Raw genomic sequence first — 21640 nt, 5'->3', positions numbered from 1 at the left:
TAGAGATAAAAAAAAAGTTTATATTTATTTGATTTAGATCAAAATACGTCATAGTTGTATTGCACTGGAGATTTCCGAGGCCTGAGGCTACGTGATAAACGTAACAATCGCTATATCCAAGACTGCTATCCATCCAACTGAATTATGATCGTGTTTATGTCCGAGTCACTGGCTAAGATCTATGATTGTATTTATATATGTAGTAATCCATAAACGGCCGCGAGCAAATTGTGGATAAATTGTGATAGTAAACGTTGCGATGGATTGGACAAAAAGAAGGAAGAAAAATAATATATGAGAGTTGATATTTCTATTATATCTTGAGAAATAACAATAATTAATTTACAATGGATACGTTGATCTATAGATCAAATAAATAAATGTCATACTGAGAAAAAAATTTTCTTCTGACTAAATTTTAGTTATAGCAACAAAATGATTTGATTGCCTATTGCCAATCATTTATAAAATATTTAGTAAAGATAACTCCGAGCATCGAACTACTTCCGGTACTGCTGCCTAGCACCGTAACTTCCTCTCCATCATATTTATCTTTTCTCCCAAAAAATTTTTCTCTTAGTTTTGATGCAAGCCAACAGCAGCGGAAGTAGTTCGGTGCTCGCCACTAGATCGCGACCACAGCTTATAGTGTTCCTGGTAAGAAACTTATTTCAGAGTTTTTATATTCCTAACTTGAAGCATTCATGGGGCAGGTATACCTTTATTATTCAACAGACTGACTACAGTCTTGTTTGATGGTAATATATCTTGTATTACGTTAAGACGTCAATGTTTTGTTGAATTTTTATTCTCGATATATACTAAGATAAAAAGTTTATTTTAGGTGAAAAAAAAAATTTTTGTTTTACTTCATACTTTTTAGTAAATGTGCACGTTTAAAAAAATTGGTAAAAAAGTTTTTTGAAAAATCCACTTTTTCAAGGAAAACTAAACACTTGATTTAAGAACAAAAAATTCTTTTAAATACGTTGTACGTTGTGGTGTTTATCAAGCACGTTTTATCATGAATGAAAGTGCCCGGAAGTATATTTTATTTATATAAATTATCATTTTCTATCTTCAAGATCGTGAAATTACTTGTAGATATAACACAATATCTTGTGCCAGATTTCTGCTCAAGAATTTTGATGTAATAATATCTGTCTGTCTCATTATTGTCAGGTACTTTACCTACTACATTATATTCGAGTATCACGGAGCTGCTGTGTCGTTTGACAACAAAAGGAGTCAAGTGACATAATGTTCAATTTAAATATCTAGTTCAATAAAATATAATTTATAAAATTATTCCATTATAGACTGCTCTATTTATGATTTCATAAACATAAGAAATATTATAAATTTCTCATAAAAATTTTATCAGATTTTATGAGAACTGAATAAAAAATAAAAGTTTTGCGTTTTTTCTCATACAATCGTTCTATGAGAAACTATGAGGAATTTCAGTGCCAAATACACTGCCATTTCTCATTAATTTTCTAGGGTAAGTATTTTTTTATGAGAATCTATGAGATTGTTTCAACAGGGTTGGATGTCACATGAAATTCTGTAAAGCAAACATTGTAATTAATATAAAACCAATAAATGCAATTGATTTAAAAAATTAATTTAAAGTAAAAAATGATTCAATTGAGTTTGTTATAATCCTTATGGAAGAGTATTGAATCGATATCTGATTGAAATAAAATGTACAGTGACCAGTTAAGGATTGAATAATGAAAAAATTATCATCAAAGTTTCCTATATTGGAAATGATAGTCCCATATAACAATTTTCATTACAAGTTGCTGATCGACGCTGATCACATAAGAATCTTTTAGTAGATATTACATGGACGCCCAAGATGACGTACCGTACATCAGTTATAAAATTAATATGTAATTAAGTATCAACAATTAAAAATACAAAACTCATTTTCGTGAATAATTTTTTAAATTTCCATATACATACAAATATACACTGTAAAAAGAGCGGTGTTAAAAATGGACTCGTTTTAACTCCGCCCGGTGTAAAAATGAAATTACACCGGTGTAGGAGGAGTAATACACCGGTGTTGAAAATACCGGTGTTAAAGCAGGGTAACCGGAGTAAAAGCGGAGTAAAAGCGGGGTAAATTGCGTCCGCTTAGAGTATTAACTCATTTATCAAACATTTATCAGCTAGTATTATAGTGATCGAGTAAGTAAAAATATTCACAAAGTAAAATATTTTAACACCGGTAAAGAATATCTACACCGGCGGCGGCGTTATTTTAACACCGGTCTAGAATATTTACACCGATGGCGGCGTTATTTTAACACCGGTACAGAATATTTACACCGATGGCGGCGTTATTTTCACACCACTTTCGGGGGTAAATTTAACACCGATAATTTTAACACCTACACCTCTTGGACTTACCCCGGTGATTTTTTACAATGTATATAAATACACTCGATAAAAAATTGGGAGTAAGTTTGGAGTGAATTTGAATCCCGATTGACTCCGTCCTTTAGATTTTCGAAGTTTTAAAAAAAAAAACTCCAACTTGATGACGGCGCGGTAATTTGAAAAAAGGATCTAGCTGCGGTTGATAATCAAGTTTTCTTCATAAATTTATTAGAATATTTATACCTACACCTGGAAAAAAAGGTAGGATGTAAATCTTTTTTCCATAAAAAATAAAATCCATACAATGATAATTTGTGATAAATAAACTTTAGTATTTAATTTTGACATACGAGGGCATGAAAAAATGTTTCGTAGCATCATCTGGAGTTGATTGTGTGGCAACCGGCACGTGCGGTACTTGGATTGGTCATTGTCATCAATGAACATTTAATAATTGCTCACCATTTGATCAACATTATAAAAAAACGTAAATAAAATATTTATAACAATTATTATTACTACTTACTAAGTGTTTTATAATTCATTGAAATATATAATAAGTTAAAATAACAGTCACAATTACTTAGACAGTAATTAATTATATCCTGAATGACGGTTGTGGTTTGATTGTTTATAAATCTCATTAATTTTATTTTTTTTTAAATTACAGATGTGGTACTTTCGTATCATTTGTTTGCTATTAATATCATCTTGCATAGCAATTGTTGATAAAAAACACAATAAATATGTCACGACATTAATTAATGGAAAATGGAAAGATACTCCGATTGTTTTAGAAGTCGCTGAGTATCTCAATGATGAAAATTCAAATTTGTTTTGGAGTTTTGTTGACTTAATTTCTAAGCAAGATGATGATTTTATCACCAAGGGTAAGAATTATTATTTTTATAACAAAAAACAAGACATTAAATTTTTTTATTAACGATAAATTATTGATCTTGAAGCTAGAAGACAATTAACAATTTTTGGATTTTTCTTCAACAATTCGAATTAAGAAAAAAAAAAAAAAACTAAAAATATGCACATGTAGAAAATTAAAAAATCTATAAGTGCAATTTTTTAAAGTGTTTTTTTTTCCTATAATTTATCGTTTTCTAAAAAATTCAAAGATTATTAGACGTCGGATAATTTCAGTATCATCTGCTAACTTCAGGATCATATTTTTTTTATGATACCAGGGTCGAAACTTGAAGTTTCAGTCTCATGCCACGAATTAGTATATTACAGTATATTTACCTAGGCCAATAAAATAAGAAAAGTCTCAGATCACATGTAATTGTTAGCCGGGCGAAGCCGACATGTTTCTACCCCTTGACAGAAAGCTTTCGCAATTTAAACTCTGATACTTGTCATTTATTCAATAGTAATTTCAGACCATTAATTTTATTTACGTACATATAGGGTAGAGGTACCATTTGTGGCCACTGCTCCATTTCTGGACATTTGATACTGATAATTAATGAAAAAGTATCAAATAAAATTTCCCGTTTAATAGCGGGTTAAAAATTATTTTATTTAAATCTTCCATGTGTCCAAAATTGGCCCTAAAGTGGCCAAAAACGGTACCTCTACCCTATATGACAGCTCTGACTGTGATTAAATTTAAAAAAAATTAATGTCAATAATAAATAGTATTTATAGTTTCTGCTTAATTATAAATTGCAAATGACAATTAAAGCTTACGCTAATGATTGATCACACTATTGGTCTTAAATTAACTTGTTACTGACTGGCTGCTGACACTGAAACTTTAAGTTCCAATATAGGCTATCATAAAAATCTACTGTCTAACTCAGGATGAAAGACGATTTCAGACTGCGGGTGATGTCAGCCAACTTCACCCTGGTCTAAAATCGCGTTGTTTCATCCCTTGTCACACAATGTCCTATTTATTTTATAATTTCTAATAAAATAAATTGTTTTTCAATGTGTAGGTACTGACAAAGAAATTTACGACAAAGTATTGACTTTAGCCGAAAATTTTGTAACACCAACTGGTCTAGCGGTTCTCAAGTTGTCTCTGTCTTTGAGAATTTACTCAGCTCGCGTTGAAATGTTTTCCCAAATGGCTGAGAACAAAGAAAACATTCCAGCCTGCAATAATTTTATTGACGTCGGTGGTAGCAAATTTACGTGCTCTGCTGATGAAGTCGAAGAATTAATTAAAAATTCAAAAGGAAACTTAGACACTTACTCAGTAGATCACCAGTATCCTGGATCTTCAAAAGTTAATAAAAATGTAATACTCTACGGGCAGATGGGATCGTCTGGGTTCAATGACCTCCATAACAAACTTAAATCTATTGCCGATTCCGGTAAAATAACTTACGTCCTCCGTCATTACGTAAGAGACAGACCGGATCATAATTTGCGACTGTCGGGTTATGGAGTTGAGTTGCAAATGAAGTCAACGGAATATAAAGCAACCGACGACGCTGATATCAAAGATAGTTCTGGCAAAGAATCAGAAGAAAGTAATGAAGGAGTTGAAGAAATTGACGGAATTAATTTCGGTGTATTAAAAAAATTATATCCCGACAAAAAGTCACAGCTCGATGAATTGTTGACTCACTTACTGGACACCAGTGACGAAGTCAGTGCATTAAAAGTTTGGCAGTTCCAAGAACTGAGTCATCAAGCTGCTGAAAGAATAATGAAATCACCCCCGTCAGAAGCTGTCAAAGTATTTACAGACATCGCTCAGAATTTTCCAATGCAGGCTAAATCATTGATAAGAACCAAAGTAAGCAACGAAATGAAGAAAGAAATGAAACGTAATCAAGAAATATTTTTTGGTAATCTCCATATTCAACCAACAGAAACAGTATTATTTATAAACGGTTTATATTTCGATATCGATGTAATCGATATCTTAGCATTACTTGAAGCTCTACGAGCCGAATTACGAGTAATGGAGGCATTACTAAAAATAGGATTTAGCAATAAAAAGATGGATAAACTTGTAGCGTTAGATTTGTCCAGTAATTTAGATAATCAAGACTTTGCAATCGATATTAGAGACTCAGCAATCATGTGGATAAATGATTTAGAGACAGACAAACGTTACCAGAAATGGTCATCAGCACTAACATTATTAATAAAACCAATGTATCCTGGTACATTACGTCAAATACGTCGTAATTTTTATAACTTAGTACTGATAATAGACCCGCTAAGTGATAAAATAAAACATTTATTAAATACAGTTGATACATTGAATAAACACACGGCCCCAATACGTGTGGGTTTCGTTTTTGTGACGAATTTTAACACATCAGTAACTGGATTTACTGATCCAGGTGTTGCTGTCAATAACGCGTTCCACTATTTGATGGAAGAAAAAAATTCAATGGAAGCATTCAAATTTTTGTTGACGCTGCAGAATTATATAAGCGGGGACAGCATTGATGTGTCGGACGTTAAAAAAGCTCTGCGTATACGCGACCCTTCGGCAGATATTGATGACATATTTGGTGAAGAATCTCAGTATGATGTGGGACGTCATCTAGCCATGGATTTTGTCCGGCGAACTGGATTCAAAAGTTTTCCCCAAGTTCTTTTGAACGGAGCGCCACTGGGAAATATCGATGATGCGGATGCTTTTGAAGAGACTGTTCTTACGACGATAATGACCCAGACTCCGATGTTGCAGAAGGCTGTTTACAAGGGCGAGGTTGTAGAGTCTGATGATATCGTTGACTTTATGATGAGTCAGCCCAATGTCATGTCAAGATTAAACGACAGGATTCTCCAGCCAGAAAATAGTAAGTGGCTTAATTTGATTGGTGATTTGCCGAAAAATGATGAAGTCTCGAGCTGGAACCAGCAGGATACTGCCACCTGGTTGATGAAAAATTCAAATTATTTGGTCATGCCGCGACGAGTTGCTAAGCAACATCTCTATTCTTATTGGATTGCGGTAGATCTCGAGGATAAAAAAGGACGGGAATTATTACGCGATGCTCTTAAATATTTAGACTCAAATGCTGATGTCAGGATAACAGTTATCGTTAACAGCGCTGATGAATCGGTTGGTACAGATTCAGATGTCAGTATTAATACGATTGTTTTAGCGGCAATGGAAGCACTGGCTCAACAAAAAGTCGTTAAATACATTGACAACATTTTGCAAGAAGACAATGTCGCGTTGATAAAAGACCGTAAGTTTGATCTAAATGACGACAGCTTAAAGGAAAAATTAAATAGCCAAGAATTTAAACTAAAAGTACACAGACATTATGCCAAGACTGCATTGAAATTAGTCCCTGGAGACCGGGCAGTGGTTTGCAATGGCCGTGTTCTTGGTCCTCTTGACAAAGACGAAGATTTTACACGCGATGATTTTTCTCTGCTCGAACGTTTCAGCCACAATACTTATGGTGAGAAATTGATAAAAAATTTACAAGCACTTCAGTCAGTTGACGACGATGATGATGATACCGAAATTTCTGATGACGTTATCATGCAAATAACGTCACTACTTGTACTGCGTCCACAAACGTTAAACCGCTATGACATTCCGTACAGTGGAGATGAGCACAGTGCCATTAAAGTGCCAGCAGCAAAACCTAATGAAGCTGCATTCAATTTAATTGCAATTGTCGATCCAGTTTCCCGCGGCGCCCAAAAACTCGGTGCAATTCTGAGTACATTGCAGCAATCATTGAACTGTAATATCAAAATATTTTTAAATTGTGTTGATAAAAATAGCGATATGCCTCTGAAGAGTTTCTACAGGTTCGTTTTTGAACCAGAATTGCAATTTAACGCTGATGGACAACTGATGGGTGCGCAAGCCAGATTTACAAAATTACCAACGTCGTCTTTGCTGACCCAGTATATGCACACACCCGAGAACTGGCTCGTCGAAGTCGTCAAAAGTGTTTATGATCTGGACAACATAAAGCTGGACAATGTCGCGATGGGAGTTCACAGCGAATTTGAACTGGAACATTTACTACTAGAGGGTCATTGCTTTGAAGCTTCAATGGGAAATCCACCAAGAGGATTGCAAATAACTCTTGGTACTGAAAAACAACCAGTTATGGTCGACACCATCGTGATGGCTAACCTGGGATACTTCCAACTGAAAGCTAATCCTGGAGAATGGTTACTTCGATTACGTCAAGGAAGATCTGCTGATATTTATGACATTCACTCGGTCACTGGTCAGGATGTTATCCAAGACAACAACGAAGTTAAGGTTCTTGTCAGCTCATTGAAGAGCCACGTGCTGAAACTTAAAGTCTCAAAGAAACCTGATAAATTGCACACAGATCTACTTGCTGATGACGATACACAGTCGGGCATTTGGAATTCTATTTCTAGGTAAATTTATTTATTGGTATTTTTTTTTTAATTTAGTATTTTTTGTACCAGATAGTTTAGCGACGACTCAATAATATTTTATAGGAAATTTATGTTGATATTTAAAATTTGTTCTAGCTTTTCCGATTATTGGTAAGCTTTTTACGCGTATCTAGGTATAAATTATAGCAATTAGTTGTTTGATATTAATAATAATAATTTAGGCAGTGTTACAATTATACTCACAACATCTCTACTCAAGGGAAGTAGCTAAAACTCTACTCACAACTTTACTCAGCCTCAACTCTACGCACAGTTTTTTTTCACTCAACTTTAACTCTATTCAGTTATATTTTTACTCAGCTACAATTCTACTCACTCACAACTTTACTCAGCCTCAACTCTACTCACAGTTTTTTTTACTCAGCTTTAACTCTACTCAGTTATATTTTTACTCAGCTTCCTCTACTCACATATTTTAGTCTATCGATAAAATAGCAATTCTTTGAGTAGAGTTGAATCGTTTATTTGAGAAACCCCATAAGTCAAGAAAACAAAATTTTTTAGGAAACACAAAAAACATTTTTTTGGAAAAAGCTTGACATTAAAATAATAAATAAATAATTGAATACAATAATATTAGCGTCTCTAAAAAAGATTCCAACAAGAAAAATTTAATTTTTTAACTGAAACTACTTGAAAAAATTATTTAAAGTTGATTGACTTATGGGGTTTCTCAACCAAACGGGAAAAAAAGTTATAAAATCATTGTTTTTTTAAATGTTTCCACTCAAATCATTTATTACACTGATAAAATGAAGTATTAAATATGTATTTGAACTCTGAAACTCAGAAATTACAAAAAATTATAATTAATTTAAACATTTTAATTATTCATATAACAGTCAACAATAAAACAACATTTGAAATTAATTTCTCAAAAAAGCGCGAATTTTAAATAAAAAAAACAAAAAATTATTTCTGTAAAACTAAAACTGCATATGTTCATTTGAATCATTGACTTATGGGATTTCTCAATTAAATGAAATTGCTGTCACCCGGTTAATTTTTTTTTAAACGCTGATTTGGAGTATATTTTGATTGATTTATATGAAGAGACATCCAAAGAACCCAAAAATGCAAAAAACCCAGTTTCGTAAAAAACATGACTTATGGGGTTTCTCAAATAAACGATTCAGTTGTAGCTGAGTAAAGATATAACTGAGTAGAATTAAACCTGAGTAAAAAAAAACTGTGAGGAGAGTTGAGGCTGAGTAAAGTTGTTTTCCTTTGAGTAGAGGTGTTGTGAATAGAATTGTAACACTGCCATAATTTATATTAGGAATACACTGTAAAAAGAGCGGTGTTAAAATTAAATAAAACCGGTGTAGGCGGTGTTGAAAAAATTCCACGTATAGAAATTAGAAAAAAAAATTTACTACATATAAAAAAATATAAAAATTTAATGAATATTATCTGGAGAAAATGTCAATTTAGCTATGGACATTTAAATAATTATTTATGTTATACGTAATTTATTTAAAAGTTACACAATTTTACGGCCACCATTTTAATCACCAATAATTTAATTAATTAGCGATCGAATAAGTAAAAATATTCAAAGTGAAATATTTTCAACACCTAAAAATATTTTAACACCGGCGCGGTATTGAAATTTACCACCGAAAATTTAAATACACCGGTTGGACATACCCCGTTTTTTTACAGTGTAAAAAATATAAAATTTGCTTTAAATATTTATTTTAAAATAAAAAAGTACTTATGAATATTTTTTTATGTTGTCTAGGACATTTGGCTCAGATGACACTGAAGATAAAGATGAGAAAATAAATATATTTTCTCTAGCTTCCGGTCATCTCTATGAAAGATTTTTAAAAATAATGATGGTGAGTGTAATAAAGCACACAAAGTCACCCGTTAAATTTTGGTTCTTGAAAAATTATCTATCGCCGACATTGAAAGACTTCTTGCCGCACATGGCCAAGGAATACGGTTTTGAATATGAACTAGTGCAGTACAAATGGCCACGATGGCTGCATCAGCAAACAGAAAAACAAAGGACCATTTGGGGATACAAAATTTTATTTTTGGACGTACTGTTTCCACTGGATGTTAAGAAAATAATATTCGTTGATGCTGATCAAGTTGTCAGAGCAGATTTAAAAGAACTAGTTAATTTAGATCTCGAAGGAGCTCCGTACGCTTACACGCCATTCTGTGATAGCAGAAAAGAAATGGAAGGATTCAGATTTTGGAAACAGGGATACTGGAGAAATCATTTGCAAGGACGTTCTTATCATATTAGTGCGCTGTATGTCGTTGATTTGAAACGCTTCAGACGCATTGCTGCTGGTGATAGACTGAGAGGTCAATATCAAGCTCTCAGTTCAGATCCCAACAGTCTGTCAAATTTGGATCAGGATTTACCCAACAATATGATCCATCAAGTTGCTATTAAAACCCTACCTCAAGAATGGCTTTGGTGCGAAACCTGGTGCAGTGATGGCTCGAAAAAAAGTGCTAAGACTATTGATTTAGTGAGTATTTATTTATTTGCTTATTATCTTTGTTTATTTATTGTGATTTTAATTCATTTTTTGAAATTTAGTGTAATAATCCAATGACTAAAGAAGCTAAACTACAAGCGGCGATGCGCATTTTGCCCGAATGGGTTGGATATGATGAAGAAATAAAAGCTTTGCAACTGAGGGTAGAAAATGAAAATAAACAACTTGAGAAAGAAGAAAAAGATGAACATGGTAAGTAATTTTTTTTCTTATCTGTTAGATGATAATTATTTTTATTATCAATTATTTTATTGAAGTAAAATAATTATTTGTTGGATTTAAATTACGTTGTCATAAAAAAAAAACTTGCTTTCAAATTAACATTAAAAAAAAATAACTTCTTCAGGGTTACCTGACCGTTGATCCAAAGACGCTTGATCCCCGACAATTGATCCTTACGATAATTGATCCACCGATAAAATATACTCACACACATATATGTGAAAAATTACGCCCTTTTTTCACTACTTTTGTGTGCGTGTAACATAAAAAATATACTCACACACAAATTTTTCACATTTATATGTGTGTGAGTATATCGGCGGATCAATCGTCGCAAGAATCAATTGTATGACTTTGCTTGCTAAATGTTTACTTTTAATTTTTAATTGATAAAAATGTTCGCGCGAATTTTTTATCATAATTGACATTAAAAATAAAAAAAATTTTTATACATAACTGTTACCCATGTTTAAATATTTATATAAAATATTAAAACACTTGAATAAATATTTGAAGTTGAAGAAAATTATTTTAAAACTTTTGCTTCCGCAGAATTTTTAAAAATGGAATCGCAAGATTTTTTACTGACGTCGATATTAATATTTCGTACAATAGTTTATTGATTGATTGATTAATTATTTTTTTTTCAGTTTCAGAAGATAATTCTAAACATGAAGAGTTGTAAATTATAAGAATTTAAATCCAATTAAAAGAATATAATAGAAGCCATAAAAAGTTGTACAAACTAAAAATTTTTACATCCCGATTTAAAAAGTTTACTACAGTGGGTCGGGAATTGTCATTGACTGATTTAAACAGCAGCATTTATAGACCGCAGCGAGTGTGATTCAAGGTAATAAGAGTATTAAAAAAAAAAATAAAAAAATGTTCATAAATCAATGAAAATACTCTGTTCTAATTTTTTGTAATTTTAATGAATTTAGATAAAAAATCATTGTTAATTTTGACGATCTTTTATTTTCGTCACATCGCATTGTACAATATACGCTTTAGTTTTATAATAATTAAAATAAAAAAACACGATTCTTACCAAAAAAAAAAACTTATACTCAATTTGTTTGTTCTCATCAACTTACAATAATTACAAGTAATCTCTATATTTAATGCTAATGAGTTGTTTTCACCAAACAACGGATTTATTTTGCTATTGATAGTATAAACCGGAAATAAAATATAAACTTAGTTCGTGTCATTGTTAATCTAGACATCGTGTGATTCACGTGTGTGAATTTACTATATTCTATCAGCGTACAATTGATATTATATTAGATAAAATAATTTATCATCAGTGTCACTAATTATCATGGATACTTCGTCCTCAGATCTGGAGTCGCTTGAAGACAGTCCTAGAGCATCGTAAGAAATAATTAATAGTCTTATTTATTATCAAAATAATTTACTTTAATTGCGATTAATTGACCATGCGTATAATCATATTATCATCATATTTATTTATCTTCTATGCGTCTGTTTGTTTAAACTTTTTTTATCATCAATCAACGCCACTAATCAATATATTTTTTTCTGCCTGTTAATTTTTTTTGTCCATAGGCATTAAAATATTGTCCGCATAAATTTTTGTACTATCGGAGTTATATTATCATCTTTCATTATTATGTCTATAATACATTCCAATTTTATCGCTATAACACAATTAAAAAAAGACAATAAACGTGATTGTTATCAGTTTACTTAAAACGCAGATTGTTGTTCTTATGGACAAAAATTAAAATTGTAAAAAATTTTTAAAAAAATCCTTTGCTCACACCGTGATAATGGAGTTAAGGTCTTTGATAAATAAAAACATATGGATATTTTTATAGAATAATGAAAAAAAAAAGTTATCAAAAATACTATCCCACTTATCGCGGCAGTAATTAAATGTATAGGTCATGGGAAACATAAAAATATTTAAAAGACTTGGTAGTTAACATTCTGATACTATCCAGTACAATTATTGCAGTATATCGATGATATTTCCATAATCAAGTTTATTCGACGACAATATTGTATACACGCAATTCAAATCGCGGTATTTATACTCAGTGATTAAATTTTCTCAAGTCAGTTAAGCAAACGCTTTCCATCAAGACGTTGCGCGCGGTTTTAATAACAACTTTTATCTATTTAATTAACATCTATATATTTTATAACATAAAACTTATATAAATCAAATTAATTATTACGTTTTTATAAATAATTTAATTTTGGAAATATTTAAAATCATTATTTTATGGGAAAAAACTAAATAATAATTAACTGCAATTAATGCTATTAATAAATAAATAATGTCATAGTGTTTTATATATTTTATATATTTATTTATATAGTAAATAAACATGGAAAATAATAATGGGTATGTATATTATTAATTATCCGATAAAAAAACGTTTGCTTTGAATAAATTGATTGATTGATTGATTTAAAAACTACAATAGATTATTCTAATGTCGATTATTCAAAGACCTACTGAATAATATAAATTAATTTAAATAATAATTATAAATAAATATGTAGTTTTATAATTAATTAAACAGTTGTAACATAAATTTTTAGATTTCATTAAAATATAACTGTGGTATTTGTCCTCATAAATCTCCAAAATTTTTATCGTTTGTCTCAGTCGAGTAGGTTTCAAAAATACCATTGGTTCAGAAGTTTTTATATCTATTTATATATATATAAAAAAAAAAGTTATTTGTTTATTTATCCATAGAAATAGATTATGACTTTAAGCAACAGTACAATTTATACTTTAAATCCTAGGATGTATTTAAAAATGATACTGAAGTTAGCAGATGTCTAATAATTTTTGGATCTTTTTTCAAAACGATAAATGATTTAAAAAAATATTTGAAAAAATTGCATCTATAGTTTTTTAAATTTTCTACATGTGCATATTTTTAGTTTTTGTTTTCTTGTAATTGGTTTGTTGAAAAAAAATTTGAAAATTTTTAATTGTCTTCTACTTCATGACACTGAAGTCAGCAGACAATTAAATTTTTTGGACTTTTTTTTTTTAACAATTAAATTTGAAGAAAAAAAAACTAAAAATATGCACATGTAGAAAATTTTAAAAACTACAAGTGCAATTTTTTTAAATATTTTTTTTTTTTTTTCAATTTACTCTCTCAAATAAAATCTAAAAATTATTAGACGTTTGCTAACTTCATGATCATTCTACTTCAGGGTCATATTAAAAAACTCAAACTATTGATATAAATTTTTACTAAACTATCAATTTTACTAGAATATCTAATAAATAGTTTTTTGTAGAGTTTAATTACAGAACTGTACCAAATATTCCACGTGTACAATTATGTAGTTTTATAGCCTTCAAAATTTTTGAGAATGTAAAAGAAAATTTGAAAACCGTCTAACCCTGCAGCCCCAAAACTTCCCGCTATTTTCAAGTTCTTGAGCTTAAACGTTACAGAATATTTACATACAAACGTACGTACGTAAACTTGGACATCATTTTGAAAATAGTCAGATCTTCCCAGGACCTCAAAATTTCGAGATTTGGAAACTCGCTTTTTAAAAATCGGACCAAAACCAAGACTTCCCTTTTTTTTTAATTTTAAATTTTCTTAGCGGGAAGTTTAAAAATTTCTTCAATAATCAACTTTTATTTTTTGAAAGCTTGAAAATAATTAAATGAAAAATCTATACATCGATTTTGGATGCCGACTGGCCTTTTTAAATTTACTTTCAATGAGAAGATAAAATTCAACTATTTGTTTTGGATTTTATTTACTTTTATGACTAAACCCAAGGAGTAAAATAAACAAAATAAAACAGGAAAAATATGATATTTATTTTTTGAGTGACGGATGAGTACTATCATCCTTACTGATTAAATATCGACGATCAGTTCTGGCAAATGATAACTCCAAAGAATTAGATTGGTCGAGAATAAAGATTATGATGTAAAGAAAACAATGAGGGGAAATAGTATAAAATAAAAAGTGTCAACTTAGCACCAAAATTTATATCTACTGTACGTTATATTTGACTTGAGTACGCGCTTAGGTGACTGACTTTACAATTATTATTATTATTTATTTATTTTTTTAATCTTATTACAACAAATCATTGGTCATTCATTGAAGAAAAAGACGAGACTATGTCTTCGTTGGATTTTATTTATCATTTAAGTGACGTGTGCACTCATCCTCACCTAACAATTCAAAACGATTGTATTGAATCACTTGAGAAAGAACGGTCACCTTTAGGTATTGTGTTGATTCCTTATTTTAGAAAAATAACCGATACTATGGATACTGAAAAAATTAGCCTGTGAGTTATCAAATAATTATTTAAATAATTTACTACAAGTAATATCAGTATTTTATACCTGTAATGTCTTCATTATCTTCTTGCAATTTATTTATAAAATTAATTTCTTATCAATTTCGTTAATTCGCTCCATCGTTTTAAATTATTCACCTGTAATTTTATTTGACGTACAATAAAAAAAATTATCACTCTTTTTTTTTCATCGGCAAATCTGTAGAAGTTGAGTTTGATAGCCGGTACACAGAAAAAATTTACAAGGTGAAGTGATGGCTCGCGTGGGAGTTGACTAGTTTTCATGTTGAAAAAAAAATTGTGGGGATTTGAGGCAAGTCCTCTCGGGTCCTCTCTGTCCTCCTGACCCCTTCTAACTGAGTATTGTAAGTGAATGCCAACTGGTAAGTCCGCATGCAATAGCTGAGTTTAAAACTTTCCATATCGTGATGTGCTGTAGCTAGACTGTTAAACTTTCTCGGGTTAATAAATTATTTAAATCAACTTAATTACAATTAAATAAATAAAATAAATATTTACTAGTCATTTTTTTAATGTAAAATACTTACATATAATTTAACGTGATATATAATTGTTTTAATTATAAATCTGTGCTAACGGAGATAATTAACTCGGTCTGATGACACAGGAAGCTATAGAAAGATAAAAGCCTCGGAAGAAAGGGAAGACCACTAAGAGGAGGCGTATAGACGAGTTTTAAATGATACTAGTGTGATGTGTGTCTGAAAAATTAGAAAAAAAAAACAAGTAATTAGTAGATAAATAAATATAATTATCAAGACGTGTGTTTACTTACGTAATATAAAATGCCTGGGTACTCAAGACTTGATGTGGACGTTAATGAAAATGAATCGAGATCGCGGAAGATCAACAAACTGGATAGTGTGAAAAATCAAGAAAAACCGATCCATATGGCGTTGGTATTTTCTTAATATTATTTTATATTTTAAAATTCGTACGTCGCTTGCAGACTTTGTATCTGAAGAATACTAAAAATTTTATTACATCAAAGACATTTTAATATCAATAACGATCTCGTAATAAAAAATTCAAAGACATGCGTGACAATTATTTTAAATACTAACAATTATTATTATTATTTTTATTTCATAAAACTTATGATAACTTTTTTTTTACCTCTAATTTCTTGGCAGCCTTGATACCTGTCCTTGAAACTGTAGCTATTAGACCGTAATGCTGATTTATTTTAAGTATATATTTAAATCCCGCGATGATCTGTTGATTTTAAATCATTAAGTTGTTAGAATTATTTTTTTTTATTATTATAATTATTTAAATTGTCAGAGCTAAAACAACTTACTCATATTTTATTATCACGACGTTCTGGCTTTGATTCTACATATTTATATTATTACGTAAATATACTTAAAACTCTCAGGTAAAAGAAGAAAAAAAAATGATAAACTTGGACGGAATTAACTCCCATTTTTTAAACTCATTTGAATTAAATCTATTATCCATTTCCTCTGCTGTTATTTTTTTTAACTGTCTCTCCTCATAAATTAACATATAATAATATATATATATTTTTAAAAAATGTTTTGTAGTTGTCTACTAGAATTAAGTAATTAAAGAAAAAAATCTTTAACAAATTAAAGCCAAGGCCGCAGTATTCGCTACCGTTATCTTTATCGTAAGATGAAGAAAAAAAATTAAAATAAATAAATAATGAAAACAGACGAGTATAATTTAGTGTTTGTTACTCAAATTCATTTGTAAACATAAAATATTCCCGTCTGTTGTTTATATTTTTCTTTAATTAATTAATTAAAACATAAATATTTAAAATATTTCATTTCCTGTATATACGTTTTATTTGAAATGATTTATTATGGATTAATACTCAGACAATTGATTATTTATAATTATAGAGTATCGTGAATGGTAATTGATCAATTACAATGACTGTATGTTAATGTGCAGCTTTGAATTATTTTAATTTAACATAAAAACTTTAGTTAAATTACATAACTGCAAAATCAATATCGATATTTTAAATGAAACTTAAATAATTATTATTTAAATTATTTTTTTATTGAAAAATTTTATAAATTTCTTGTTACATATCGACGATAAAAACATTTATTGTCATTTTTTAAAACTACATGCGATAACTTTTTTCTACTGATAACAATGAATAATTAGAAATTACATAGCGCTAATTAAATTTTATATTTTTTTTATTGAGGACAATTGTAATTTTTTATGTTCAGAGTAACGAGACTAATAGCGAGAGAGCTAAAGGAATTTTAAATTTTCAAAAAATAATTTAATTGCAAAATAGGTAAATATGAGCGGGAATGAAGCAGACATCTGATAAATTTTAAATTATTAATAAGTAGAGTAAATAATTAAAAAAAAAAATTTTTTTAAAAATGCGCATTTAAAAAATCAATAAGTACATTTTTTCAAAATATTATTTTTTTAAATTTTTTCGCGCCCCAAATGCCAAAAGGGCGAACTACAGCAGTTAGATGGTTCCATGCCAAAAAGGCGTATAAAAAAATTTTTTTTTGCCATTCTTTTTAGAATCGCTCGAAATGTAAAGATCTGCAGAAAAAAATTTTTGACGTACTAACGCCAAAAGGGCGTATAAAAAAAAATCAGGATTTTTCAAAATTTCGAAAAACAGTCTTCAAAATTATCCGGAGGTTTGTATGAAAAAAATTTTGAAAAAGTCAACATTTTCGATGGTAGTAATTTTAATTTTTCATCATCTTGAATTAAAATAATCATTAACTTTAATTTTTAATCAACTAGGAAATTCCCAAATAATTAATAATTATAAGCTAGAGATAATAAAGTTTAATATTCGTTCCTTTCTTCAACGCCACGAAAAGCGTATGGTGGAGAACTAGTATTTGAGACGTACATCCTTTTGGCTTTGGAAATTTTTTTTTAATTTTTAGGCTTAGAACATGTTTACAAAACGATTGGCACCAAAAAAAAATTATACGCCCTTTTGACATTTGGCACCTGATTTACTCTCTTTATTTACAATTTTAAATTTGTCTGATGTCTGGTACATTCACACTCATGAAATATTAAATTTCAAATTTAATAAGCATAAAAATTCATGAGAAATTTATAAAAAAATAATTAAAAGTATACAAAAATTAGTAATGATGATTTAAAAAAAAAAAATCAGTAGCAAGTCAGTTAAGCCAACAGTAAATAAATAATTTTTATATGGATTTGATTACACGGAATTTTCAAAAAAAATTATAATGTAACTTCCTATTTTTTTTTTTTATCAAAAGAAATTTTTTTTGTCCCACTATTGGTCTCGTTATCCTAGAGATTATTATTTAATAATTTCCTTATTTATTTCTATCAATCAATAGTAAAAAATGATCATGATAAAAAAATGAATTATATATATTTTTATTTGGTACAGATTCAGGGACCAAGCAGTCTTCGGATATGGAACAAGTATCCCACCTAATAATGAATCAATTTCGACAGATGCGTCAAGTAAAAGAGTCATTTTTTGCGTCCATGGAAAATTATCTGGATGCTGTACAGTAATAAAAAACGCCGATGATCAAGTATCGTCAATTGACTACCAAAACCACGGCCAAGGTAAGAAAAATAATTAACTCAATACATTTATAGGGTAGAGGTACCATTTGTGGCCACTGCTCCATTTTTGGACATTCAATCCTTTATTTTAATTAATGAAAAAGTTTAAAATAAAATTTTCATTTTAATAGTGGGATAGAAGTATCTGTAGAAATTTTAAAAAATAATTATGGTATTGCGTATTTTACAAAATATTTTATTTAAAGTTTTCAAGTGTCCAAAACTAGCCCTGAAGTGGCCAAAAACGGTACCTCTACCCTATTTGTTTTTTTTTTCAATCAAGGTATGATTAAAATATTCATTTGATTAAATATTTTCAGTGGAAGATCATTGTCACAGAGAAAGAGACGAAGCGATTGACAAAAAAGCTAGACGTAAATTAATAATTGCATGTGTATTGTGTGTTATATTTATGATTACTGAAATTGTTGGTGGAATATTGTCAAACAGTTTAGCAATAGCAACTGACGCTGCTCATTTACTCACTGACTTTGCGTCATTTTTGATATCATTATTGTCGCTATGGATCGCAAGTCGACCTCCAACGAGGAAAATGCCATTTGGCTGGTACAGAGCTGAAGTAAGTAGTACTTATGAGTAATTAAATTATCTGAGCATAAAAAAAGTTTTTGGAAGTAAATATTGTCTTGACTAGAGAATTTTTAAAAATAATTATCCAAGTAACATACTTGGCTTCCCAAGTAGCACACTTGGGTTTGAGACATTTATAAGATAGCAGTTTTGAGGCTGTTTTTTGACATCGATAAAGCAGCAAAATGATGACAGAACAATCAGAAATTTGTCAGCGAAAAAATATCTGATTAAAAGACTTGACACAAGTGACGACAAAAAGTAAATTACAAATAATTGTCAAATAAGTCATCTAAAGGATTTTTTAATTGAACTGACTTTTTTAAAAAGGGAAAAAGAAGACAACTTTTCTATGACTCCTAGGACCAACATCTGTACGTCTTATTTATTTAACAAAACTTGGCTTTGAGACAAAATAAAATTAGTCTTGTCCTTTTAAAAGTCATCTTTATGACATTTTTAAGTTGTCTCTGTGCTACTTGGGACATTCAAAAAAATATTTTCTCCTCAGATCAAAGTTGATGCAAATTTAAATAAACAAAATAATGATGGTTTCAAATTTTAATATTCGATTATTTTTAACTGTAAAATAATTTTTTGAATATAAAAAAAAATAGCGAGACAAAAATATGTTTTATTGACGATCATCAAGAAAGTAAATTCTTGGGTCAAAAAATATTATCTTGTTGAAAATTTTTTCGCTCAGTGTAGTAATGAAATTAAAAAATATATTTTTTTTTAGATTATCGGAGCACTTACCTCGGTCTTGTTGATCTGGGTAGTAACTGGAATACTTTTTTACCTCGCTGTTGAAAGAATTATCAATAAAGACTTTAAATTGGATGCTGAAATGATGTTGATAACTTCTGTGATTGGTGTCGCAGTAAATCTCGTGTTAGTTCTATTTAAAATTTAAATTCAATAATATACAATCAAATGTTTATTAATTTTTTTAGTCATATCAAGTAAAAACAATTTCTTATGTTTTTTTTTTACTATTTTTTTGTAGAATGGGATTGACACTCCATCAACATGGCCACAGTCATGGACACGGCCATGGACACGAGCACGGACATGGCCACAACCATGAAAAAGATCAGAATATTAATGTCAGAGCTGCTTATATTCATGTTGTTGGCGACTTTATTCAAAGTACTGGTGTTTTTATTGCTGCTATGATTATTTATTTCAAGGTAAACCTTTTTTTTACTGAATAAAATAATAATAATTTATAATTATCAATATTAAAATTGATTAATTATTAATTTTTTTTTTTTTTAGCCAAGTTGGAGTATTGTTGATCCCATTTGTACATTTTTATTTTCTGTACTCGTATTATTTACCACAATTGCTATTATAAAAGATGTTATGAATGTATTGATGGAGGGAATACCCAAAGGGTTTGAATATTCTGAAGTTGAAAATATTTTTATGCAAATTGAAGGGGTTGTCAAAGTTCATAATCTCAGAATTTGGGCTTTGTCGCTTGACAAAACCGCACTGTCAGCTCATCTTGCCATAAGTAAGTTATTATTTTTAATTAAATCCATTCTCAGACAGTGTCCTGTCTGCCTCTTCCCCCACTTTTTTAAAATATTCAATTATCAATCGTAATGACCGAATTAAAATTTTGATAATTACTTAAAAAGAAGTTGACCTATTAATTGAAAAAGGAGCAATGCAGTTACAATTTCACCGGATATAGATTTTAAAAAAAATTATTTACAGTTGACATCAATTAGGAGTTAAACGAAATTTGGAAAATAAATTTTAGTAAAATCTTCATGTCAATATTATGATTCTAAATGTCAAATTTTTCAAGCTAAAATTTATTTGACAAATTTTGTTGAACTAATTGATAACAACTGTCAGTAATTTTTTTTAATTCTACATCTGGGCGAAATTGTCCTTTTTTCAATTAAGGTTCCAGTTTTTTTAAAATTAATTAATAAAATTTTGATGCTATGACAGTTCAAGGTCATTGGAGATTTTTTAAAAAAGGGGACGGGCTAAAAATGCCATCAAATTAAACTATTCTTTAAACTTTTTACACAAATAGTTTCATAAATTTATAATAATAATAATTAGGAAAATAAAAATAAAAATTTTTTTTTCTTTCAAAAGATCCTGGTGCTAGTCCGCAACAAATTCTTCGTACAGCCACAAGAAATATTCACAACCGGTATAATTTCTTCGAGATGACGTTGCAAATTGAAGAGTTCAATGAAAAAATGGAAAATTGTAAGCAGTGTAAGTCTCTACCCCACTAGTATCATTATTTTACTGTAAATTATAAAAATAATTGTAAATTTTTTGTTATTTTTGGTAATCGTTAAATCCCTACAATTGTAATATAAATAATTTAATTAATAATTGATATATTAAAGCGCTAAAAAAATTTAATGAATGTAACGTATGAGTGTAAGATAAATATGTGATGATATTTAATCTTAAGTTTGGATTTACATATAAATGTCCTTTGCTCAATGCCCAATTTAAATTTGGGCGATATTTACAAATAGATATATTTATATAAATATAAGATAGATCAATTTCTTCTATACTTACGATTACGATAATTGATA

General features: G+C 29.4%; 2 protein-coding genes and 1 long non-coding RNA gene across 6 annotated transcripts; 2 read left to right on the top strand and 1 right to left on the bottom strand.

Annotated features, from left to right (window-relative positions):
* The first annotated feature begins 2723 nt into the window (after window positions 1-2723).
* Window positions 2724-11592, top strand: LOC130669727 (UDP-glucose:glycoprotein glucosyltransferase). The gene is made up of 6 exons (XM_057472760.1): window positions 2724-2878; window positions 3062-3281; window positions 4347-7740; window positions 9527-10277; window positions 10349-10499; window positions 11180-11592. The coding sequence occupies exons 2-6, from the start codon at window positions 3062-3064 to the stop codon at window positions 11212-11214; spliced, it is 4551 nt and encodes a 1516-aa protein (XP_057328743.1). The 5' UTR covers window positions 2724-2878; the 3' UTR covers window positions 11215-11592.
* A 153-nt stretch (window positions 11593-11745) lies between these two features.
* LOC130669729 (proton-coupled zinc antiporter SLC30A2-like) lies at window positions 11746-21621 on the top strand. Of its 4 annotated transcripts, none has more exons than XM_057472768.1 (7): window positions 11746-11906; window positions 18280-18464; window positions 18785-19044; window positions 19798-19949; window positions 20065-20248; window positions 20337-20577; window positions 21180-21621. In XM_057472768.1, exons 1-7 carry the CDS (start codon window positions 11854-11856, stop codon window positions 21323-21325), a joined length of 1221 nt encoding a protein of 406 aa, XP_057328751.1. In that variant the 5' UTR covers window positions 11746-11853; the 3' UTR covers window positions 21326-21621. The 4 variants fall into 4 exon arrangements, with proteins under 4 accessions (XP_057328751.1, XP_057328752.1, XP_057328749.1 ...); XM_057472769.1 differs by lacking the exon at window positions 11746-11906 and adding an exon at window positions 12402-12906; XM_057472766.1 differs by lacking the exon at window positions 11746-11906 and adding an exon at window positions 14662-14849.
* On the bottom strand, window positions 14696-16412 carry LOC130669731 (uncharacterized). The gene is made up of 6 exons (XR_008990245.1): window positions 16183-16412; window positions 15999-16097; window positions 15658-15850; window positions 15410-15583; window positions 14908-15305; window positions 14696-14833 (listed from the first exon to the last, which is right to left on the bottom strand). It is a non-coding gene; the product is annotated as an uncharacterized LOC130669731 (long non-coding RNA).
* Window positions 21622-21640: the final 19 nt, after the last annotated feature.

Source organism: Microplitis mediator, chromosome 6, assembly GCF_029852145.1.
Source record: "Microplitis mediator isolate UGA2020A chromosome 6, iyMicMedi2.1, whole genome shotgun sequence".
Lineage (NCBI taxonomy): Eukaryota > Metazoa > Arthropoda > Insecta > Hymenoptera > Braconidae > Microplitis > Microplitis mediator.
Note: the sequence above shows the minus strand (reverse complement) of the source record. Positions and strands in the feature narration are given on the sequence as shown.